The sequence below is a fragment of the Ischnura elegans genome, chromosome 2 (genome assembly GCF_921293095.1).
Source record: "Ischnura elegans chromosome 2, ioIscEleg1.1, whole genome shotgun sequence".
Lineage (NCBI taxonomy): Eukaryota > Metazoa > Arthropoda > Insecta > Odonata > Coenagrionidae > Ischnura > Ischnura elegans.
In genome coordinates, this window is record NC_060247.1 from 68073315 (window position 1) to 68093252 (window position 19938).

Sequence of the window (19938 nt, forward strand, 5' to 3'; positions counted from 1 at the left end):
AAAATATTCACTGTCACAACACAAGGAACAGAAACAAATTAAATTTAGATATACCTGCAGTTAATTTAAAAAATAAATTAGTGGAATGGCTTGTTGCAAGACCATTTTATTCCTTGCAGGAATTTTTTGAATCAAAAACATAGTGATTGCTTGCAACTTGCAATTTGTAAAAGAAATTGTATCTTGTATGATATTATTGTCTAAAATTTTATAAGGTCACAATGAATACTGTTTTAATGTCATTAATGTGATAATTTGTATTTAATATTTGTATATGTATATGTTTGACGTTGTCTATTGCCTAAACTGGCTTAACGACAATAAAATTATTATTATTATTAATAATTGATTCTGAGAAATACTCCTCCTCCAAAATAGGGTAATTCATGACTAATTGATAGGGTAATACATGACAAATTAGATTCACCAATCTTCACCATAAGCCAGACATCAAATTAAAATACATTTTTGTACACACACTTTTAAATAAGAAAATGAGGAGTGAATGGACACTTCAAATACAAAATAATTATGTATAAAAAATAAATAAAGGATGTCTTTCTTTCAAATTACCTCTCTTAGAAGAACCATCGGCTTCAATTTTGCAAAGCCAAGAAAAACCCCTTTTACAGTGAAATTTGTAGTCCAGAATGAAAAACCTTCACGAACAGGTAGTGTATTATTATCATCAGACAGTGGTTGAAGATCCAAGAGTGGAGGACTTACAGCGACGACCCAATCACCTTCCACAGGGATTACTTGGATCTGACTTGAAAAAATGCCAAATAAATAATTGAGTCCAAGAAATTTTTTTATAATTTATACAGTACATATATCTATCTCTAAATCACTAAATACAGTAGAACTAGACTGCAACTTTGCAGTAAGCAATGAATGACTAAAGCATTCTATCGAAAACTTAAATTGCATGATTAACTTTATTTTCCAACTAAAATTAGCTTATCTCATATATTATTACAGAAAGGTCCTTTTCTGTCATTCTCTATATGCTCCGTTAATACTGCAATACTGATAAATGAGGTATCATTTTAAATGTTGAATCACTGGCTTCTGACAAAAAATACAATATCAATCTATTACATTTACAGCAGTTTTGTAAATTGCATGCCATTATTCAGTAACATATGTCATGATTGTTCCTACTGGTACCAAACTCTCTTGCCCTTATTGTATTCATATGTTTAGTATACTTTGGCAAGAATATAAGATTAAAGGAAGTACTTTATGATACACCTTCTTCTCAATATAAAATGCAATTACACCCTTTCCTTAACATACTTATTCCCTGATAGCATGAAAGTGCGGAATTTTCACACAGGTTACCTAGTTTCACATATGTTCTAAGTATACCGGGACTAGCCGCGGTGATAATTTTTACGGGAGTCACCCGCAATGCACAATCGTGCGAAAGATCCACAGAGAAAAATCATTCGCCTTGACCGGGATTCGAACCCGGATCCCCCGATTTCCGGTCGAGTGCTTTAGCCAGTTAACACGTTCCGTGCTGATGACGTAGCGTCTACGTCATGGCAGCCACTACCTAGTGACTGATGACGTAGACGCTACGTCATGATTCCCTTTTGCGTTATATTCCGCCCTGAGCGCCAGCCACCGCTGTTAGGGCATGGGAGAGGGTCAGTCACCACTCTTTGCCTGTTTGCCGTGTGGAAAGCTCCGAAAATTTTTTTTTTCGATTTTTTCTGTGTTTTTCTATTTTACCTGGTTTTTCTCTGCAAGGACGTCTTTGGGAGTGGCTTTTTACAATGTATTTTTTATTACTTTCATTTTATAATGCAGAAAACAGTTATATATTCTCACAATTTTTATTATACCTTAAAAAAAAACTTTTACAAATATTCAAAGCGAAATAATAAAAAGATACTTTTGCATTTGACGAGGATAGGTAATTACTTTATTACAAGGTATTTTATCTTTATTTATGACTTTTAACGCAATGATTAGATTGTGCTTATTTAATTGGTTTTTACAAGAAGGAATACAAATATTTTTCCCTTGTTGTTATTTTTATTTTTAACTTCAATTAACGCTATCGTGGTAAATTGCTTAGCTGGTTGCCTAATTTCGGACATACTCCAGGTATGTGTATTTTTATCCTTACGATATTAATAAATGCTTCCGTTTTTATACTTTTAAAGTTTCCGAGTGAATTTTATTTGCTATGATTTCATCATGGCAAAATTTGTTGTTATCCCTATGTTTATTTGCTGCTATGCATGAAATAATAAGTGTATTTGCATAAATTTTACAATAACTTCAGTAAAGTCCTGGTTCCACATTGCAATTTATTTTTACTATTTACATTTCATGCACAATAGCCAGACTTCCCCATCCTTATGTTCACTAGCATTTGAATTAGAGACTCATTACTTGATTTTTTCCATAATATCTGAAATACTTACAAGCATTCTATTTGGCATCCTCCCCAACAAAAAAAAAGCCTAAGAGAACAATTTCCACTAACCCAGTCACATGTCGCCGAACTCGGAGAAACTGATCCGGCCCGAGGATATATACATCCGAGGATTTAAAATGGGCTATACGTGTCCTGAAGGAAATTTACTAGATGGAAATATTTAACCATAGAAGAATTTCCCCACTGTTTGGCCTTATTTTTCATACAAGAATTATCAAAATTTCCCGTATCTTCAATAATTAAAAAGCTCAGTCTTTATATGACTTGCATTGCTTCAGGAGAGAGAAGTCGCTTGATCAATTCATGTCGATTCTCCAAGCCCTTCAAATCAACAAGAACCTATCTACGTTCTCTGACTCTAACACTCCTCTGGCCCACTGATTATTCCAAATTAGCCCCATATAGACGCATTCAAGGAATCAATGGAAAAAGTAGTGACCCGCTCACGTGACCTAAGTTTGGAAGAGTCTATGGTTCCATGGAGAGCTAGGCTGGGATATAGTGAATATGTGAGGGGAAAGCGCTACAGGTACGCAATAAAGTTGTATATGTTGACGGAAGCAAAGGGTTTGGCGCTGCAGGTCCTCCAACTCAGAAGTGTCTGGAAAAGGGCATTCGGAGAAGATGGTAAAGAAATGATGGAGGATCATTTAGACTGAGGCTAATCCTTTTATATTGATAACTTTTATAACAGTGTAGCCAGTTATAGACTCCATCCAAATGGGAAACCTAACTTGACGGGGACACTGAGGAGAGGCAAGAAAGTTATTCCTCTTTTGGTGCTCTGCTATGAATTAAAGAAAGGTGAGGTGGTGGAGGCCTTTCATGAGTATAAAATCGGTATCCTAAGGTGGACGGATAAGAGGGAAGTGCGGATGATCATCGCTGAATTCAGTGCAAAAAATGAACGAATCTACGAAAAAACGAGGGTGCACGCCGAGAAAGCCACATGCGGTGGTTGAATACAGCAATTACAATTGTGGCCTCGATCATTGGGATCAAATGATGTCTGACTTTCCCATTGAAAGGAAATCCATCAAATGGTACTAAAAATTGGGAATCCACCAACTGAAATCACTGTTGCTGAACGTAATTTTTATTCAAAGAAAATTTTTGAAAAATTCCTCTCATCGACTTTCTAATTCCAGTTATAGAATCTCTTATGACAATATCTGTCCCAACCTTCGATCCCTTTGAGGAGATAGTCATCCTAGCCTGCCTCAACCAAAACCAAGGGCTTATTAGGACATTTACCCGATTATATGAAAAACACGATAGACAGAAAAGACGAAAACAGAAGAGATGTAGGCAGTGCTTCAAGAAGAATGTCCACCAGGACACATCATATTATAGCCCCACCTGCCTACCTGATCCTCGATTGTGTCTTGACTGTTTCCAGAAGTATCACAAGAATTTGTGATGCAGAAAATTATTTACCCAGCAGAAAAAAATTATTTTTTAATGTTTACCTTTTATATTTTCTATTTCAATATTTATTTAAAAAGATATTATTTTATGCGAAGTATTTAGTAACTGAAAAATTATTCTAAAAATGCTGGTCAATTTTTGATTTGTAAAACAATATGTTTCGTTGCAACAATTCTTCGTTTATACAAATTTTCCCTTTCATTTATAAACCAATGTTTATCATTATAAAATCTTATCCAAAGGATATCATATTGTTCATAATAATTTTTCCATAATAGGGAGCAACACATTTGCTGGAAATATTGGTAATACTCACAATATTTTCTTTTGAGCAATAAAACATTTAAAATCGTATTTGAATGTATCATTTCCAGATTATAAAAACAACGTTTGCTGCATTACTATTTCCATTAGTTTTTTCGAGAAAGTGATAAAGTCTGAACGGGTTTTCGCTACAGTACTGACAAAGAGCAAAGAAATGTGGTAATCATGTAGGTGTGTTGCGGGAAGGTATCAAAGGTTTGACAGGATACTTTGAAAATTTAAATTTCAAATTTTCAAGAAATGAAGGGTAATTTTTAAAAAAAAAGTGCGAAAACATGTAGCAGGCATCACAAGTCATAAGATCACGTCGTTAAAATAATAATAAAAAAATACAAATTTTTGCCAAAAAGTCAGCCACCGGGCAATTTCTTCAAAAAACGGTCAGCACGGAATGTGTTAAGCTACCGAGGCGTCATTCTTCCCTGTGGATATTTTCGGACACTACCGGACACTACTGCTTGTGGCATCATATGCTCCGCAGTCCAGCAACTTCTTGTCCGGTAGTGTCCGAAAATATCCACAGGGAAGAATGACGCCTCGGTAGCTTAACTGGCTAAAGCACTCGACCGGAAATCGGGGGATCCGGGTTCGAATCCCGGTCAAGGCGAATGATTTTTCTCTGTGGATCTTTCACATATGTATTAAGATTTTGAGAAGGCCACAAGCAAATTGTCATAAATTTCATGCATGCTGTGTGAATGGCAGAGAAACTTATTAACATTCAAGAAAAAAAAATTAAAAAATTCCCTACATGAGGATTTGAACCATGGTTCTTTGGTCATCCATGCCACTCTGCAGACCACGATGCTATCATGTTGAATAAATACTGTTGGGGTACGTCACCACGTCAATTTTCCGGTGGCCTCCGAAAATTGATGCAGCGACATAGCCCGAAAGTTTTTGTTTAACATGACAATTACCCGCAAAAGTTTTAAATGGAGAATCACGATGCTATCCATGTTGATTTATTCTCATACAAATTTTACTGAGATTCATGCCCTTGCAGTTCCACCTGGATGACAATGCAAGGGACGTAGACTTCAAATAAGCCAAAAATAGTTCATAAATATATACCACCTCATAGCTCCACTTGGTGGGAAATGTGAAATATTTTCAGCCTACCAAGGGCGTGAGAAAAGGGGTGGTGGAAATCACATTAATTGGAAAGGGAAATATTTCCCCTGGACCTGGTAGCACTTGCTACCATGCTTGTATACCATACATATGTAAAAGAAAACGGCTTTCATGAATTACTTGAAATTTGTAAGTGTGCATAAAATGTGCCTGGCTATGTCAAGAAAACATCTGTTTCTCATCATTACATTATCATAATCAGTGGTGGTGTACCAGTTATGGTGAGACCATCAGAAAGCTGGATATTAAATATGAATACTCATAACCGTAAGTGTCATTTTTATTTCTTTTGGAAGGAACGGAACTGGACCCCTTACCCAGAATATGTGAAATCTATGCCTTAGTCTGGGGTGTGCTCCACCCTCACCAATCCAAACCAATCATCAGGTTCAAAAAACCATGAAAGTGATGCAGACTATATACTTCAATCAAAATCTGTCGATATACAAGACAAGGACTTCAAGGTATATGTCAAAGAATAATTAATTAGATTAAGATGCATAAAAGGGCTTCTTCAAAGAAAATGCAGACAAGAGTAGTGTCAATAGATTCAGTGGTGCAGCAAGGGAGGGTTTTGGGGGATGAAACCCCCCCAGAGCTCAGAAAAAAATGTTAAGTTAAATCACTTTTACTTAATTGCATTCATATTACTTATAGAATTGTGTAAGGATTTATGAAATATCCCTCAGAAAGCTGTAAAACTCACTATTTATCCTAAAATTTTTCTGGGATGGGCCCCTGCACCTCCCAACTTACCCTGGAGGGTTTTCCATACCCCCATTCACCCCAGTATTAGTTATGCATAAAACCCCTCCTAGCCTTAATTCCTAGCTGCACCCCTGCATAGATTACAAACACGTGAAGAGACAATTAAGTACAGAAAGAACTTATGTGCACCTTATAATTCCTGCCTTCATCTTGCCTGAATGCAGCAATGAGTTTCACAGAAACTTCTTCATTTTCCTTGAGTTTTACTATTTCACTGGGTTCATAGGTAACATCCCATCCATTGCTCACAGCCATCAAAGGCCTCTCAGAGGCTGGTCCCTTCCAGGTTTTATGGACTGTAATTAAATCAGGAAAGAGTAAATATTTGTCGGTCATGAAGATGAATAAATTAAACTGCAGTATTGAATAAAGTCATTGATTAATAAAAATTACCACCTTTCCTCATGATATTAAACCATGAAGCTAAGTGCTACAACATAATTATTTTCCGAATTTCCAGTCTCCTAGTTATGCAACTTCTAGTAACTTCATGTGGTGTTTGGTCGGGCAAACAGCAAGTATTGTTCTCAGTTTTAGAAATAAAATAATTTCACAGAAAAGGACACACAATTGTGAGCTCTACAATCCTCATTCTTACCAAAATTTCCATAAACAGGAGTACAGGAAAAGAATACATACTGTTTTTACACGCTTTTATTTAACTCACTCTGTCTGTTTGTATGTTTAGTTCAAATCTTGCAATCGAAAATTCGACCACTCTCGGACTTCCAATCGATCTGAAACTTTACAGGAAGTCGTATTCCCGGTGACAATACAATATTTTACCACTTTCGAACATCTAAAGTGCGTATTTTTATCATTATAAACATATTAATTTTAAATATGGAATTTTCAACATGGCGGATTTTTTCGAAAAATATACAACGAGGTGGGCTTTTACATACCTACAGTTAAACAAAACTTATGAAAGTGGTCAAGTTTTCGATTGCAAGATGTGAAGACTAAAAAGTAGAAAATAAATACATCTTTTAAAAAAACTTTTTAAAAAACACGCTTTTATTTCGCTTGGAACAAGTAATAAAAAAAATATTTCAAAAAATGGACTAAAAAGTAAAAAATAAATTTTTATATGAATAGTTCAAAGAACCTGGGTAATCCATAATATTTTCACTAATAAATTTTTGAAATGATAATTCAAAGAACCTGGGTAATCTATAATGTTTTCACTAAAAATAAAAGCGTGGGGGCCTCACGGATATAAAATGTAATAGAAATTTAGTGGAGTATATTTTTATGTAATGGAGTAATATGTTATGGTGAGGCCCCCACGCTTTTATTTTTAGTAAAAACATTATAGATTACCCAGGTTCTTTGAATTATCATTTCAAAAATTTATTAGTGAAAATATTATGGATTGACCAGGTTCTTTGAACTATTCATATAAAAATTTATTTTTTACTTTTTAGTCCATTTTCTGAAATATTTTTTTTATTACTTGTTCCAAGCGAAATAAAAGCGTGTTTTAAAAAGTTTTTTTTAAAGAAGTATTTATTCAAAATATTGTCATTCTGCACATTACATTCACATTTAAAAAAATGATTATTGTTAATTAAATTTAAATTAAGAGTGACACTTGAACAAATATTTTAATAGCAGTCAAACTCATTTATTTTAAATTTCATTCATACGTGTAGAACATCTGCCATACATATTTTTTATGTTGAAGAACATTAAACCGGAGAATGCCTGAAATTAATGATTATTTAATTTAGCACATAGGCCCTCGATTGAAATTCTATATTGACTGCTTCTTGCACACTATTATGATATGATAAAGCAGGACAGAAATCCTTGATGCCATGCTCAATTTAGCTGTTGCAGTAAAAATTAAGGCCATGAGGTCTCCGTATAAAGGAATATAGGTATTTTATAGAAATTTGGAGATATTAAGGCATTTTAGAAAACCGAGCCTTCATCATATGTCCCCATTTTGAGGGAATAATACATGGCAACACACAAATTCTTTGTCGTTGGAGTTTTTCTTATAAATGTAAATATTCCATTTTACTGCAACCGAAATGGAATTATCTAGCAGTGAAAGTGCTGAAATTAGAAGTATTTATCCAATAAAAAAGAATATAGATCGTTTTCTTACCGACATCTACTTCGCCATCTCCAGGGTCTCCTCCGTTGCTCTCATTGGCAGAGGTGTTCACTGACTTGTATGCCGTGGCTCTAATAACCCTAACAAGTTTTGAACTGCTGGTTTTCAAGTCGTGCTGCACCAATGGCTGCTCTTGCTTAGGATCCACATACATCACCTTGGGCTGGTGCGAGCTATGCGGAGGAGAGGTAGGAATGGCTGAGAGGGAAAGAGAGAGGGGGAACAGGATGAACAGGAACAGGAATACCAGGTGCAGCCCACACATTGGACACCCCATGGTCCTCACTGAAAGAAAAGAGAGACCGTCATGAGCAAAATATTTGATTGTCATAGTTAATTATTCACTTCTATATTCATTCAGGGCAGTCTGGCAAGGTTGGTTGGTTAGCAATTCCCAGGGCCCCAAGCTTACGGGGCCAAGACAATGCTCGCCTATCATGAAGCATTTATGAAAGGTGCAATAAAAAAAAAAGACTCAAGTGTCAGAAGATAAATGGAACCTGATGCTTTTTGAAAGGGTTATTCGAAAAGGTTATTTGAGATTTTTTAGATTTCAGTGCTGTTTCAAGGAATAAATTCTCTAAATAAAAGATAATAGAACCATAATACATTAATAAATTGTACACGCTGCAAAATTCTCACTTTTCATCGAGTTTTTTCTTATGAAATTGCTAAGTATTTTGTATTAACTTTTATTTCGTTTTTAAGATACAAAATAGAGTCATAATCTATTTCCAGGCATGCAATTTGCTATTTTTTTCCTGGTGAGGACCCCCAACTCCCCTGGTAAGGGAGGCCCCATCATGAGCCTCAGCCGAATGCCGCCAATAACCCGACACCGCCCAAGACATTCATCTTCCTTTCATGTAGTTTTTGAGATTTTTAGTTAGAAAAACTTCTCCATCATGCACTAACATCTTTATACATACTTCAAATATGAGGAGGAATTTTTCAAACAAACAGGAAGAGTTCCGATGGGATCCCCTCTATTTCCACCCATCAAAAATTTTTGCATGGAACATTTTGAGGATAAGGCATTCTCCACAGCTCAGCTAAGCCCAAGGTATTTTTTCCAATATTTGGATATTACCTTTCTTTTTTGGCCCCACGAGACTGAAGCTTTAATGGAGTTCTTACGTCATATGAATACCCAGTATTGAAATATTCAGTTTACAATATAGAAAGAAACAAACATTAAGATTCCATTCTTCGATATCTTGATCCATTGGAAGAGTAATGGTGGCCTGGGGCATAGAGTATATCTCAAGTAGACTCAAGCAGATCTATATCTGAATACAGCCATCACCACCTCTCTGACAGAGCAGCAGTACTTTTAACACGAGTACATCATGTAAAGGCCATAGCAGACACTGAGACTCTTCCTGATGAGATGAGGCATTTAAAGAAAAAATTCTGGAAAAACTGATACAGCGACTTTTATATCAGAAACATTTCAAAACTCAAAAATGAGAATGAGCTGAATTTCTAAAACTTCTAAAACTCAATAAAAGAAAGGTATGATCGAACTCACAAACTCACACTTGCTCTTGTGGGAGCAAGTTACAAAAACATGCATGGCAGAAAAATATTCTCCAGGAAAAGATACAATATGCACCAACATTACCATGATCAGTGATGTGGTTTCGGAGTCTAATGATCTCAGAAAGATATGTAGACTTCCTATTTCATAAATATAGATTATTAACTCTTTGCATTCAGATTTTTTCACCCTCTAAACCAATGGTCAACTTGGAAAATAATTTTTATATGTCCCTGGATTTTAGAGAGGTGTGTTGAGAGACACTTGAAACATCAATTGGTAGTGAGCTCTGCCATGTCAAGTATCAATTATAAGTGGAAAGTGTTAAATGTTATGCATTTACTTTGTGTGTGTCCAATGGACATGGTGTTATCTTAGATTTACACAAGAATATAGTATCCCTTGAAATCTCTCATCAAATATAATCCAAAAGTCTTATGGTGGTGGGGATTAAACTGGTATGAATAAAACCCAACACCTTAATGTCAACCAGAATTACGTATGAGGCCAAGTCCACAGCCAGTAAAGGGAGGGATACTGTTAAAACCTTCTCCAAAATATTTGTTGAGTACAGTCTCTATGGAAGCCCCTCCAAGGATGGAAATAATCCAATCATTCTTTCAGATGGTTGAAAACTTTAACTCATACTTCCTGCTTCTTATATGCTGAACCCATTTCATACACCCTTGGAGAAACAAGACCAATTCTAGAATCAACTTAAAAATTCATGCATTTAAAACTCGTCCAAATTTCTGACATTACCCACTCCACTGGGAGGTTAAAAATACATTCTTTCCATGAATCTATTTAAATACTTAACGATTTTCAATCCATCACTAAAAATAATTCATCACTTTGAAAATAGTTTGAAAACTTTGGGACAAGAAAGGTGATATTATAGAAGAAAGAATTTTTCACAAGTTATGGAAAAGGATGTTTCGTAGTGTTTTGTCCCACAATTTACAAATAAATCAAAGAAAATAAAACAATACAGCCTTCATGAATGCATATACAGCACTTGCTATAACAGGGAGATGAAGGACATGCATTTGCATCCTTTGTAACAAGAAGGATAGTTTGGATCAGGGCCACCTAGAGCTGGACCAGGTCCCAGAGCACTGATATCCATACCCTCTTTACTCCCAATGCTTCTCAATAAATTCTGGATTGTGGGTCCTATCAGTCTGGGCCCTGGTAACTTGGCCCGCCTACTCAATTTAGCATGCCTGTTTTTTCCTAAAATAATTTTGCAAAGATTCATTGTTGAATGCGTTAACTTTCCTCATGGATGGTAAACTACACATTCCCTCAGCAAAAATATATTGCCTAATTCTTCACGCATGAGACCAGTACCTCTCCCCAAAAGAATGGAACTACCTCTACATAAATTAATGACTTCTGTAATTCAATACCAGCAAAGGTAGTCAGATTGTGTTTGTTATCTTTCCATGCATACCAATATTCATGAAACTGGCCAATTCAAGACTTACCAACCCCACAGCTATCACTTGAGATTCTTCCATAAAGGTTCCTCTTCATTCTAATCATCGTGCCCAAAGATTATGTGCCCTTCAAACAAGGTGCATGCGTTGTGATAGCACGCAGTTAAGCTGTTATATCAAGTGTGTGGATGTAGTTTGGCAGAGCATGTTTCTTTTCGCGTTTCACCAACCCTGCTGGTTAGTGAAATAAATTAAAAAATAGAAGACTCAAAATTTCCCACCACCTCATAACAGAAACAAAAAAAGAAAACATATTTTTGAAACTATAAGTGGAAACAAAAAATAAAAGCTTCAACAACTTAAGTCAATTTCATCTTTAATGAAAAAGGTCACTAGAATCAATAAATAGTTGATTGAACTGATTTTGATTTCCATTTTTGACAGTATATCTAAACTGTCTTTGAACAGAATTGCATGAAATATAAGATATTGAAAACTGCTGGAAAAAATTAAATTTAAATGAATAACAATGAGAACACAAAATAAAAATTAAGTCAAAAGCTTAGACATTGACTTTAGATGCCAAATGTGTATCGTGATGGCCATGGTCTGCCAAAATCAAACTTTCCACAGTAAAAATTGGCTGTGTAATCGAGGTGGAAGGTTAAAAACTCTTATTTGTTCCTCCATGTCACCTTAACACAACTAACTCAAGCTCTTCTTCAATATTTCTCTATTAAATTGGCCGCAGCTCCCAACAACTTAGGAGAAATTGACCATTTTCGTCAAAGCCAACACTTAATATGATTGATCCGTCAATAATGTTTACACATAGTTTTATAGCCAATCCACACTTAAATAAAGTAAAAAGAACATACATTGAAAGAGTATCATGATGCTATTCAAGTATTTTAAAGTACATATTAAAAATTTCATTCCAGCCCAGGACAAGGACAGGCAAAGTGAGTTTTTTTTTCATGGACAGAGAAATTCATAATGTCAAATCACACCGAATTTTGCTACAAGTTTGTCTCAATACTCAGCTTTCAGCACCTAAAGGGGAGGACTGATCAGTTACAACTTGTGCAAAATTACCCCCTGCCTCCGCTCCCTTCCCCAATTTATGTTGGGAAATTCGGATGAATAAAAAATTCATGTATAGAAAATCATCGCAACTTTGCAAAATTCTATACATCATTACAATAAAATACGGAATACAGAAGATGAATAAAAAATTCATCTATAGAAAATCATCGCAACTTTGCAAAATTCTATATATCATTTCAATAAAATACGGAATACAAAAACTAACTCGTTGGCGGCCTGCCATCTAGGAATTTGTGAAGGCGAATAACACTTTAATTGTAAAGTGCATTGTGTAGGGACCTCAAGACCTACAAGAGAGCGAGGAGCATTAGACCCAAGTCTTCACATTAAGGGTATTTTGAGAAGGCCCTCAAAAAGAATACATTGCCCCAATCCACCATATGTCTTCGGGCGGCTCACTTCCCTGTTTCAAGTTCAGGTTTCTCCAACGCCGTGGATTCACACTTCTTAAATAGCAACTAATTTTTAAGTGCACCGTAAGAAATAAAAATGTTGCAGCAGGAAACGCAAAACGTCCTGCACCATCGTAAACACAACACCTTGTACCTGCAGCAGGTGACTGACTCCTACGAACTTCGAACATAAACAAGCTCCAAACGTGAATAGAGGAAAGCACCTACCGGAAAAAAAGAGGTGGAAGACCACGCCCGACTCAACAGGCCACGCCGAAGGTCGTTCAAAGATCTTTAACACTTCTGCATCGAGACTTTTCCTCACCCGGGCGAAGACGACCACGAAAGGCGGCTGGCGTCTGGAGACGCTCGATCACAGCGCCGCGCAAAACGAGTTCATGAGCGAACTTCCCCTTTCCTTCCCCTACTGCGAAACTATAAGGTCGTTTTCACTTCTTCATTCGAAAAACACAAAAACTTCGCAGCCAGAATTTCGAGGAATGAGGACCATTGTTCCATTTCGACCGTGAACAATTCGCTCGGGAACACACCCCAAGATGCTCCTTCATTAAGGTGAAAGCAATATTCATGTCTGATTTTATTTCCTTTTGGGTCGCCCGGTGGAAATCGAATGGGGTCATTTATGGCCCAACCAGCAACCTATTTGGCGGTGCCCACCACGGTCGTCATTTGCAGAGATGGGAAGTATCGAAATTAGATGTGTTAGGAATTCGTATTTTCGATGCTTAAATAATTGAAAATTGAAATATAAAATACAGGTTCTGTAATTATTTTGAACTAAAACACATTTACAAAGTATTTTGTTTCCTCAAAATAGATTACTTACATTAGAGTAGATTTATCTACTGCTGAAGGAATGAGGAGAAAACTTCTTGAATAACTTAGGGATAAATCTAAATTTTATGTTTGTCAGTAATGATGTCATCGCTAGTGCAAGGGAGGATTGTTAACATTTGAAATTAGCTATGCAAAGGTAGATGATATGTTGTAAGTGAATAAAACATTGTGAAATTAAAATTTTATTTTAATTTTCTAGATAAGTTTGTGTTTTGCATCGCAAATAACACTGAAATGTATTTTTTCCATCTTTGGACTCATTTGTTTATGCGAGAGAGCGCGGGAAACGCAACCGGTCCGATCCCAAGTGGGATGAAGAAAGAAGGGGCGGACGGACGTAAGGAAAGAAAGAAGTGGAGCGAAACAAGGTAGATCTCATCGCGTGATTTCTTTCCCGTTGGCCAAGAGCGTTCCCATGGGGGTCGGAGCATGACGGTCCTGCTAAGGAATAACGGCCACTGGGAGAAATGAATATTGCACGCGGACGTCTTCAAACGATAAGCAACTCTGGCTAAGGTCAACTGGACGATTGAGAAGATCAATTAAGGGCGAAAATCGGGAGATCCCCAATGCCACCAATAAATCGACGGATATCCCACGATTGCACGAATGACGATACGCAAGAATAATTCATGTAAATATTTATACTCGGGGGGGGGGGGGGGGGGGGAGGGAGGGGAGGGAAGGGAGGAATTTTTCGGTGACTTTTTAACACGAATGCTACAATGCTACGTACAGGGAAAGCTGCGGTATTATAGCCGTTAGGTGTTTAAGGGATGAGATGAGATACTCTACATTGGGTTATCTTTTATAGTGGTCATAGATTTCATTCAAAATGTATCGGTTACAAGGGTAAAATTTTACTGTCGCACCCATGAGCATCTAAACATAGGGAAGTTGAGGAAGTCTCGAAGGTGTGAAATACCATGGAAAACAAAAGTGGCTATGGAATGGGCAGTTTTAAGTACCTACGGAAAATAACAAACTTCAACCAATCAACAAAATTTTCTTATAGAAGAAGAGCATGGGGACAGTTGAGCTAGAACTTGGGCGAAATACATGAACCATTAAGACAAGAGCATTATCTTCTTACACTTTCAAGTTGACTCTAATATAAATTACGATATGCTATGCATAAACCATGCATGTAAAACTATGTATACACGAAGCAGGGGCAAACATAACATTATTCTATCATACCTGAAATATACCTATAAAACTATATTTCTCAGGCTAAATAAATCTTCAAAATTAATTTCATGTGAAAGTTGGCATGACAAATCATTATCAAACATGGTATATATGACCTCATGATAACCGATAAGATTCTAAGTCCCTTAAAGTAGATCATATCATGTTATGCAATGCGAGAGACAAAATAGGGAACGGTTTCGCAACGGCCATGCCCCCATAAAGATAACGGCCACTTCATTGAGGAAAGACTACTAGATGATATTTACGCCAAGTCAACAATTCCCACATTTCCTTATTCTCGACGTGTTTTCAACCGCTCCTCACGAAACGGTAAGCAGATATACAGCGACAAATAGGTACTATGCATTGTTTCCTCAGGTGCGCAGTGCCGTAGATTACATTAGGCAAACGTCCACCAGCGTATAATTTTGAGAACAGACCTAGTCATAAAAAGTTATTGTTTTGCACTGAAGTATTCCGAGCAATATACGGGAGAACACCATATTTGTAAAAAGTATACATACTTTCTTCAACAACGATGAATATCTATTTTCATCACAGATTTCTTTTATTACGAGCAATTACTTTCCCAAGACTATATCACACGCGGTATAGATTTTCCACGAGAGGAAAACAAATTTAACTCGAGACTTCTACTTAATTTCACATCACAGGACAGTGATATCAATTGCACAATTTTATTTAAGTGTTATTAGATTTTTTGGTAACCAGGTCCATCTGGATTTAAACATTCCTGCACACACGATATAAAATAGAGTTTTTCACTGGATAGGAGAAATACTTACCAATTCCGTTTCGTAATAAGATTTATTGGTAATAAGATCTACTAAAGATATAAAACTTGCCCATACGATAAAAATTGAGTTTTTCCCTCATAGAGGCGGCAAGGATCTTCTTTTTTCACATCTCAATGATATTAAAAAAAAATATATAAATGCTCCATTGAGATTTTCATTTAAAAACTCTGCGAATCTATTCGATCCCCATTAGTCATCAATATCATCAGATTCGCGCAGCCACTAGGAGGCATGGTCACGAAGTGTATGAGAAACCATCAAACTTAACGGAAACAGTCTTTGTACAGCTACCTCAGCATTTTGCTATAGCTAATGGGTAATGATGAAACATATGAGGGATGCTAAATAACAAAATCGAATTAATATGCTAATGCCTGGGTGTTTTCAAAAATTTCTTTCGATACATCGATTGTGGTTGCATAATATAACGCTAGGATTGACCGCTTTGACAGCAATAGCCTGTACGCGGCGTTTTCCTTCCAAACAAACGATCGATAAATGAAAACGGACACACTACCGAAACGCTAAAAAGAATTAAGCAAGAAGTAAGAAAATATAATGAAATACGGAATTTATGAGGAATCAATCAACCGCTTTCGCCGAAAAATCAGGGAAAAAATTACCATTGTTTAATCGCGATATTTACGTTCACCAACTTATTGCAAAATTGCCACCACGCGCAAACTCAGTGCGTCACTGTACTCACGAGTTTCCGATAATTTAAACAACAAGTTCATGGGTTGAAGTTCAAATAAGGTTATTTTATTAGAGATACATCATTTATAAGATAGAGATTTAAATTTTAAATCTCTACATTTTACTGACATCACTACGAAGGACATACCCAATATGCTAATTATTATGGCTAAGTGCTTCTAAATTATGAATACTAAAATTAAAGAAGGCAACCTGATCCATAAAAATCGTTCATGAAAAAAAAGACATTTAAAAGGACGTATCACTACCGCTCAGGACTTATTTCTGGAAGCATAGCATGTTTGAAAATCTTACACTTATCTTCAGGTTTTCACTGTATTTAGAACATTCACCACTTAAAATAAAAAAATATCACTATTTCTTATTTTGCTAAAAAAACCGCACTTCAGCATCTTCTAATCAGCATTTACCCGAGTCACAACACACGTGTATCATTATGTGGATAATAATTTGCTTAGGTGGACGTAAGAAGATCATGGCACCACTGTCGAACCGGGTCGATGAGAAGTAAAGTCCGGATTTAAAATTTCTTTACTTAATTTAAAAAAAAACATTATGAGGGTGACTTCTACAAAGTCAAAACTGATTTTATGTACATAGAATAGATTCATGTAAACAATTACCAATATTTCTAATGAATATTGAATGAATTGTTTCGTATGAAAACTCCTTAGTATTTAGCCCGAGTCGAATTTTTCATACAATTTTATGCACAGGAATATATAAACAGAGGTTTCCTTTATAAATCTAAAACATTTTAAGATGATACTGAAAGTTTTAAGCGAGTAACACGTCATTGAGAGGGACAAAATGCGACGGCACGAGCGGGAGTGATGCGTCCTCTTAAGATGGAAACCAGTTCACTGAAGGACGTTCAAGTGAGAAGGCCAAGACGAGAGATTAAAGTATACCCAAGATAAAACTCGAATGACTTTCGATTTCTTTCTCTTGGACTGAATAAGACGCCATACCCCTCAAAAAGCCTTTAAAAAAATCTGCGATATTTTCACAGGACTTCCGAGAAGGTTGACGGGTTTAAATGCCAGGGCCCAAACCCAAGGGCCACAAACTCTGGTGAACAGTGAAGAGCGTTGTTTGAATGTATTCAAAGGGCCCGTAACACACAGTGCAACATTAACCCCGGCTGAACCCAGGTTTCGGCACCCCGTTAGTTATCTAACAGTAAGTATGAAGGCCTTGAATGTAATTTAATCGAAACGCTCTAATTCATAACAAAAGATAAGAATCGAAAGAACAATCGCAAGAACGTAATGCAGATAACACTGTCTGGGACTTCTTTATTTCTTAGGTCACGGTATTTCAAATTATGTAGATAACGCCGTGCAAAAAAAATATAACGAATACTCAAGACCTTGATTTTACAATTTATAATTACATTTTATTTCCACCAGACATCCTCTAACTTTGCCTCTGATCACGATGAAAATGCCTTTGAAATTTGGAATATGTTTAACTCCTTCTTCAAGCCTTTAACATGACATGCAGCTCATATTTCCAAACGAAAGATTCAAAGACTCGTACATATACAACTCAAGTATTGTTTTATGTGGGCCAAATAGAGAAATACTCCGATTACTTGCGATAAGATTCCATATTCACATATTCATTGCTATATTTAAAGGTTTTATTAATATTTTTCAAGTATTTTATTAGTTTCATACTCATTGGAGAACTCTACCTATGCTATTCCCTAAAAACAAGGGCGTATCCAGGAAAAAAAATAGGGGGGCAAGCTCTGGTCGTTCAAGTTGTAACACAGACAAGGTTATGAAACAAAAACAGCTATTTATTATTTTTTTAATGATTTGCTCAGAAAAAATATTTTTATTTTTATTAAATGTTTTATGTTAATATCACTTTCCATCTATTTAAAGAAAATTTGTTCAAAAATTTCGTTTTGAACTAAATTTACTTTTGCTTCTAGTAGCTGCCTCTTCCGCCCCCCCCCCCTCCCCTCGGGTACGGCCATGCCTAAAAAGGTCGTTCACAATATGATTTCCCTGTACTAAGCAAGAGGTTAATCAAATTCCAAGAAATTTTGACTCAACGATTTGAGAACCTGCACCAATAATTTCAAGGTAATTGATAGATTAATGCCGACACCAAGTTTCCAAACCCTTCCCGAAACTAAGCTGTCGGTCGCATATACCATGCAGACCAGGGGTGTCGATCCCCAAATGTTGATGGCGCTATCTCACCATAGATATTAACTCCCCTTCCTGGCGGTGTATATTGTACATTGTTAAAAACCTTACAAATTTTTTCATGCCAAACTTACACCTTTGGGCGGCCATGAAACAGACGTATGGATGTGCCCACGTTCCTCCTGATTCCATTCCTCCCTTCCCGAGCATAGAGTTCTTGAAACTAACGGAATCATTCCGAACAGTTTTCATGCCGAAGGGTTTATTCCGATTGATTATAGTTCGCTATGCGATCGGAATCTATTGTGTCTGATTTTTTTCCTACGACGACATGAAACCTCTTACGTATTGCCGGGGTAAAAGTATTCCAACACAACAAATTCTAATCGCGCTGCAACCAATCGGCATTAACCGTTAGGGATGGAAATTAATTTGAATAATAGGGAAGTTTCCTTCATCAAAGAAAACGAAAGGCATTGATTGCGATTCGTTTTCCACCATTGGTGTATTCATAATATACAAATTATTTGGTTATAGAAATCCCAGTTCAGACGAATGTTAATGGTAAATTTTAACCTCATTTGAAAAAAGCCAAATTGGCGCCCACGCGATGCCACTCCACGTGACATCACAGGGACCTAGATGCTATACGAGTAGTCAGGAGTTTTACACCGTCTGAGACAACCAATGCATGCATGTGGCACAGAGCTCAGGGAAACATCTCATAATAATCACCTATTAAAATTGCCTAAGGTCGGAAAGTTTCCTTCTTTTGATAGGGTATAAATAATCCTTATTTAAGCCAAGCGCTACCTGCTAGCAGGGCGCTCTGCTACCTAGCGTCTGCATTGTAGCGGCGCTCATATTGCCTCGTACCAAGGTGGCCTCACACGGCGGAAGCTAGAACCAGAATGACGTCACACGGGCTTTTCCCAGCATTCATACTTAGCCGTCGCGTTTTCGCGCTCGAAAATTTTCACTTTTCATTTAATCGCGAAAAATAGATATCATAATTTAAAAATCTAAAAGCGTGAAATACGTACTACAGGAGTAATCATCTTTCGATTTCGGTAATAAAAAAAGAATAGCAAACCACCCTATTCCGACATTTGTCAAGCATATATCCCTCGGCAATGCATTTCCATAGGGACGACAACGAAATCCGAGGAAAGATGCTCTGCTTTCAATCCATTTCATCGTCGGACCTTCCAATGACCTTTGCCGGCGACCGGATAAGAAGACCTTATGGATTCGGACCAAGGGAATCCCCGGCAAGTGTTCATCCGAGGAAGATTATATGACACATAAATCAAGCGGCAAGATAGAGCGAGACCATTACGTGACGAGAACTAATTCAGATAATTCAGTATTCCCCTCAGTTCCTCCCACATAGTCGAGAATTTTCCAGGGGGATACAAAACCATCTCGACGCGTTGTATTCATCGTAAGGCTGAAAACGCCACGTACAGAT

At 36.6% G+C, this 19938-nt stretch overlaps 1 protein-coding gene across 3 annotated transcripts in view; it reads right to left on the minus strand.

The window, feature by feature from the left end:
* LOC124153916 (probable sodium/metabolite cotransporter BASS6, chloroplastic) overlaps positions 1–19938 on the minus strand; it is a 91591-nt gene that overhangs the window by 26588 nt on the left and 45065 nt on the right. Inside the window, exons 2-5 of one of the 3 annotated variants that reach the window (XM_046527315.1) lie at positions 11265–11447; positions 8226–8519; positions 6239–6405; positions 574–765 (exon numbers count right to left, since the gene is read on the minus strand). In XM_046527315.1, coding sequence (XP_046383271.1) covers positions 574–765; positions 6239–6405; positions 8226–8519; positions 11265–11322 — 711 coding nt within the window. In that variant the 5' untranslated portion in view covers positions 11323–11447. Of the gene's footprint in view, positions 1–573; positions 766–6238; positions 6406–8225; positions 8520–11264; positions 11451–19938 lie in introns of all 3 variants that reach the window. The other 2 variants (XM_046527316.1, XM_046527317.1) reach the window with 2 other exon arrangements.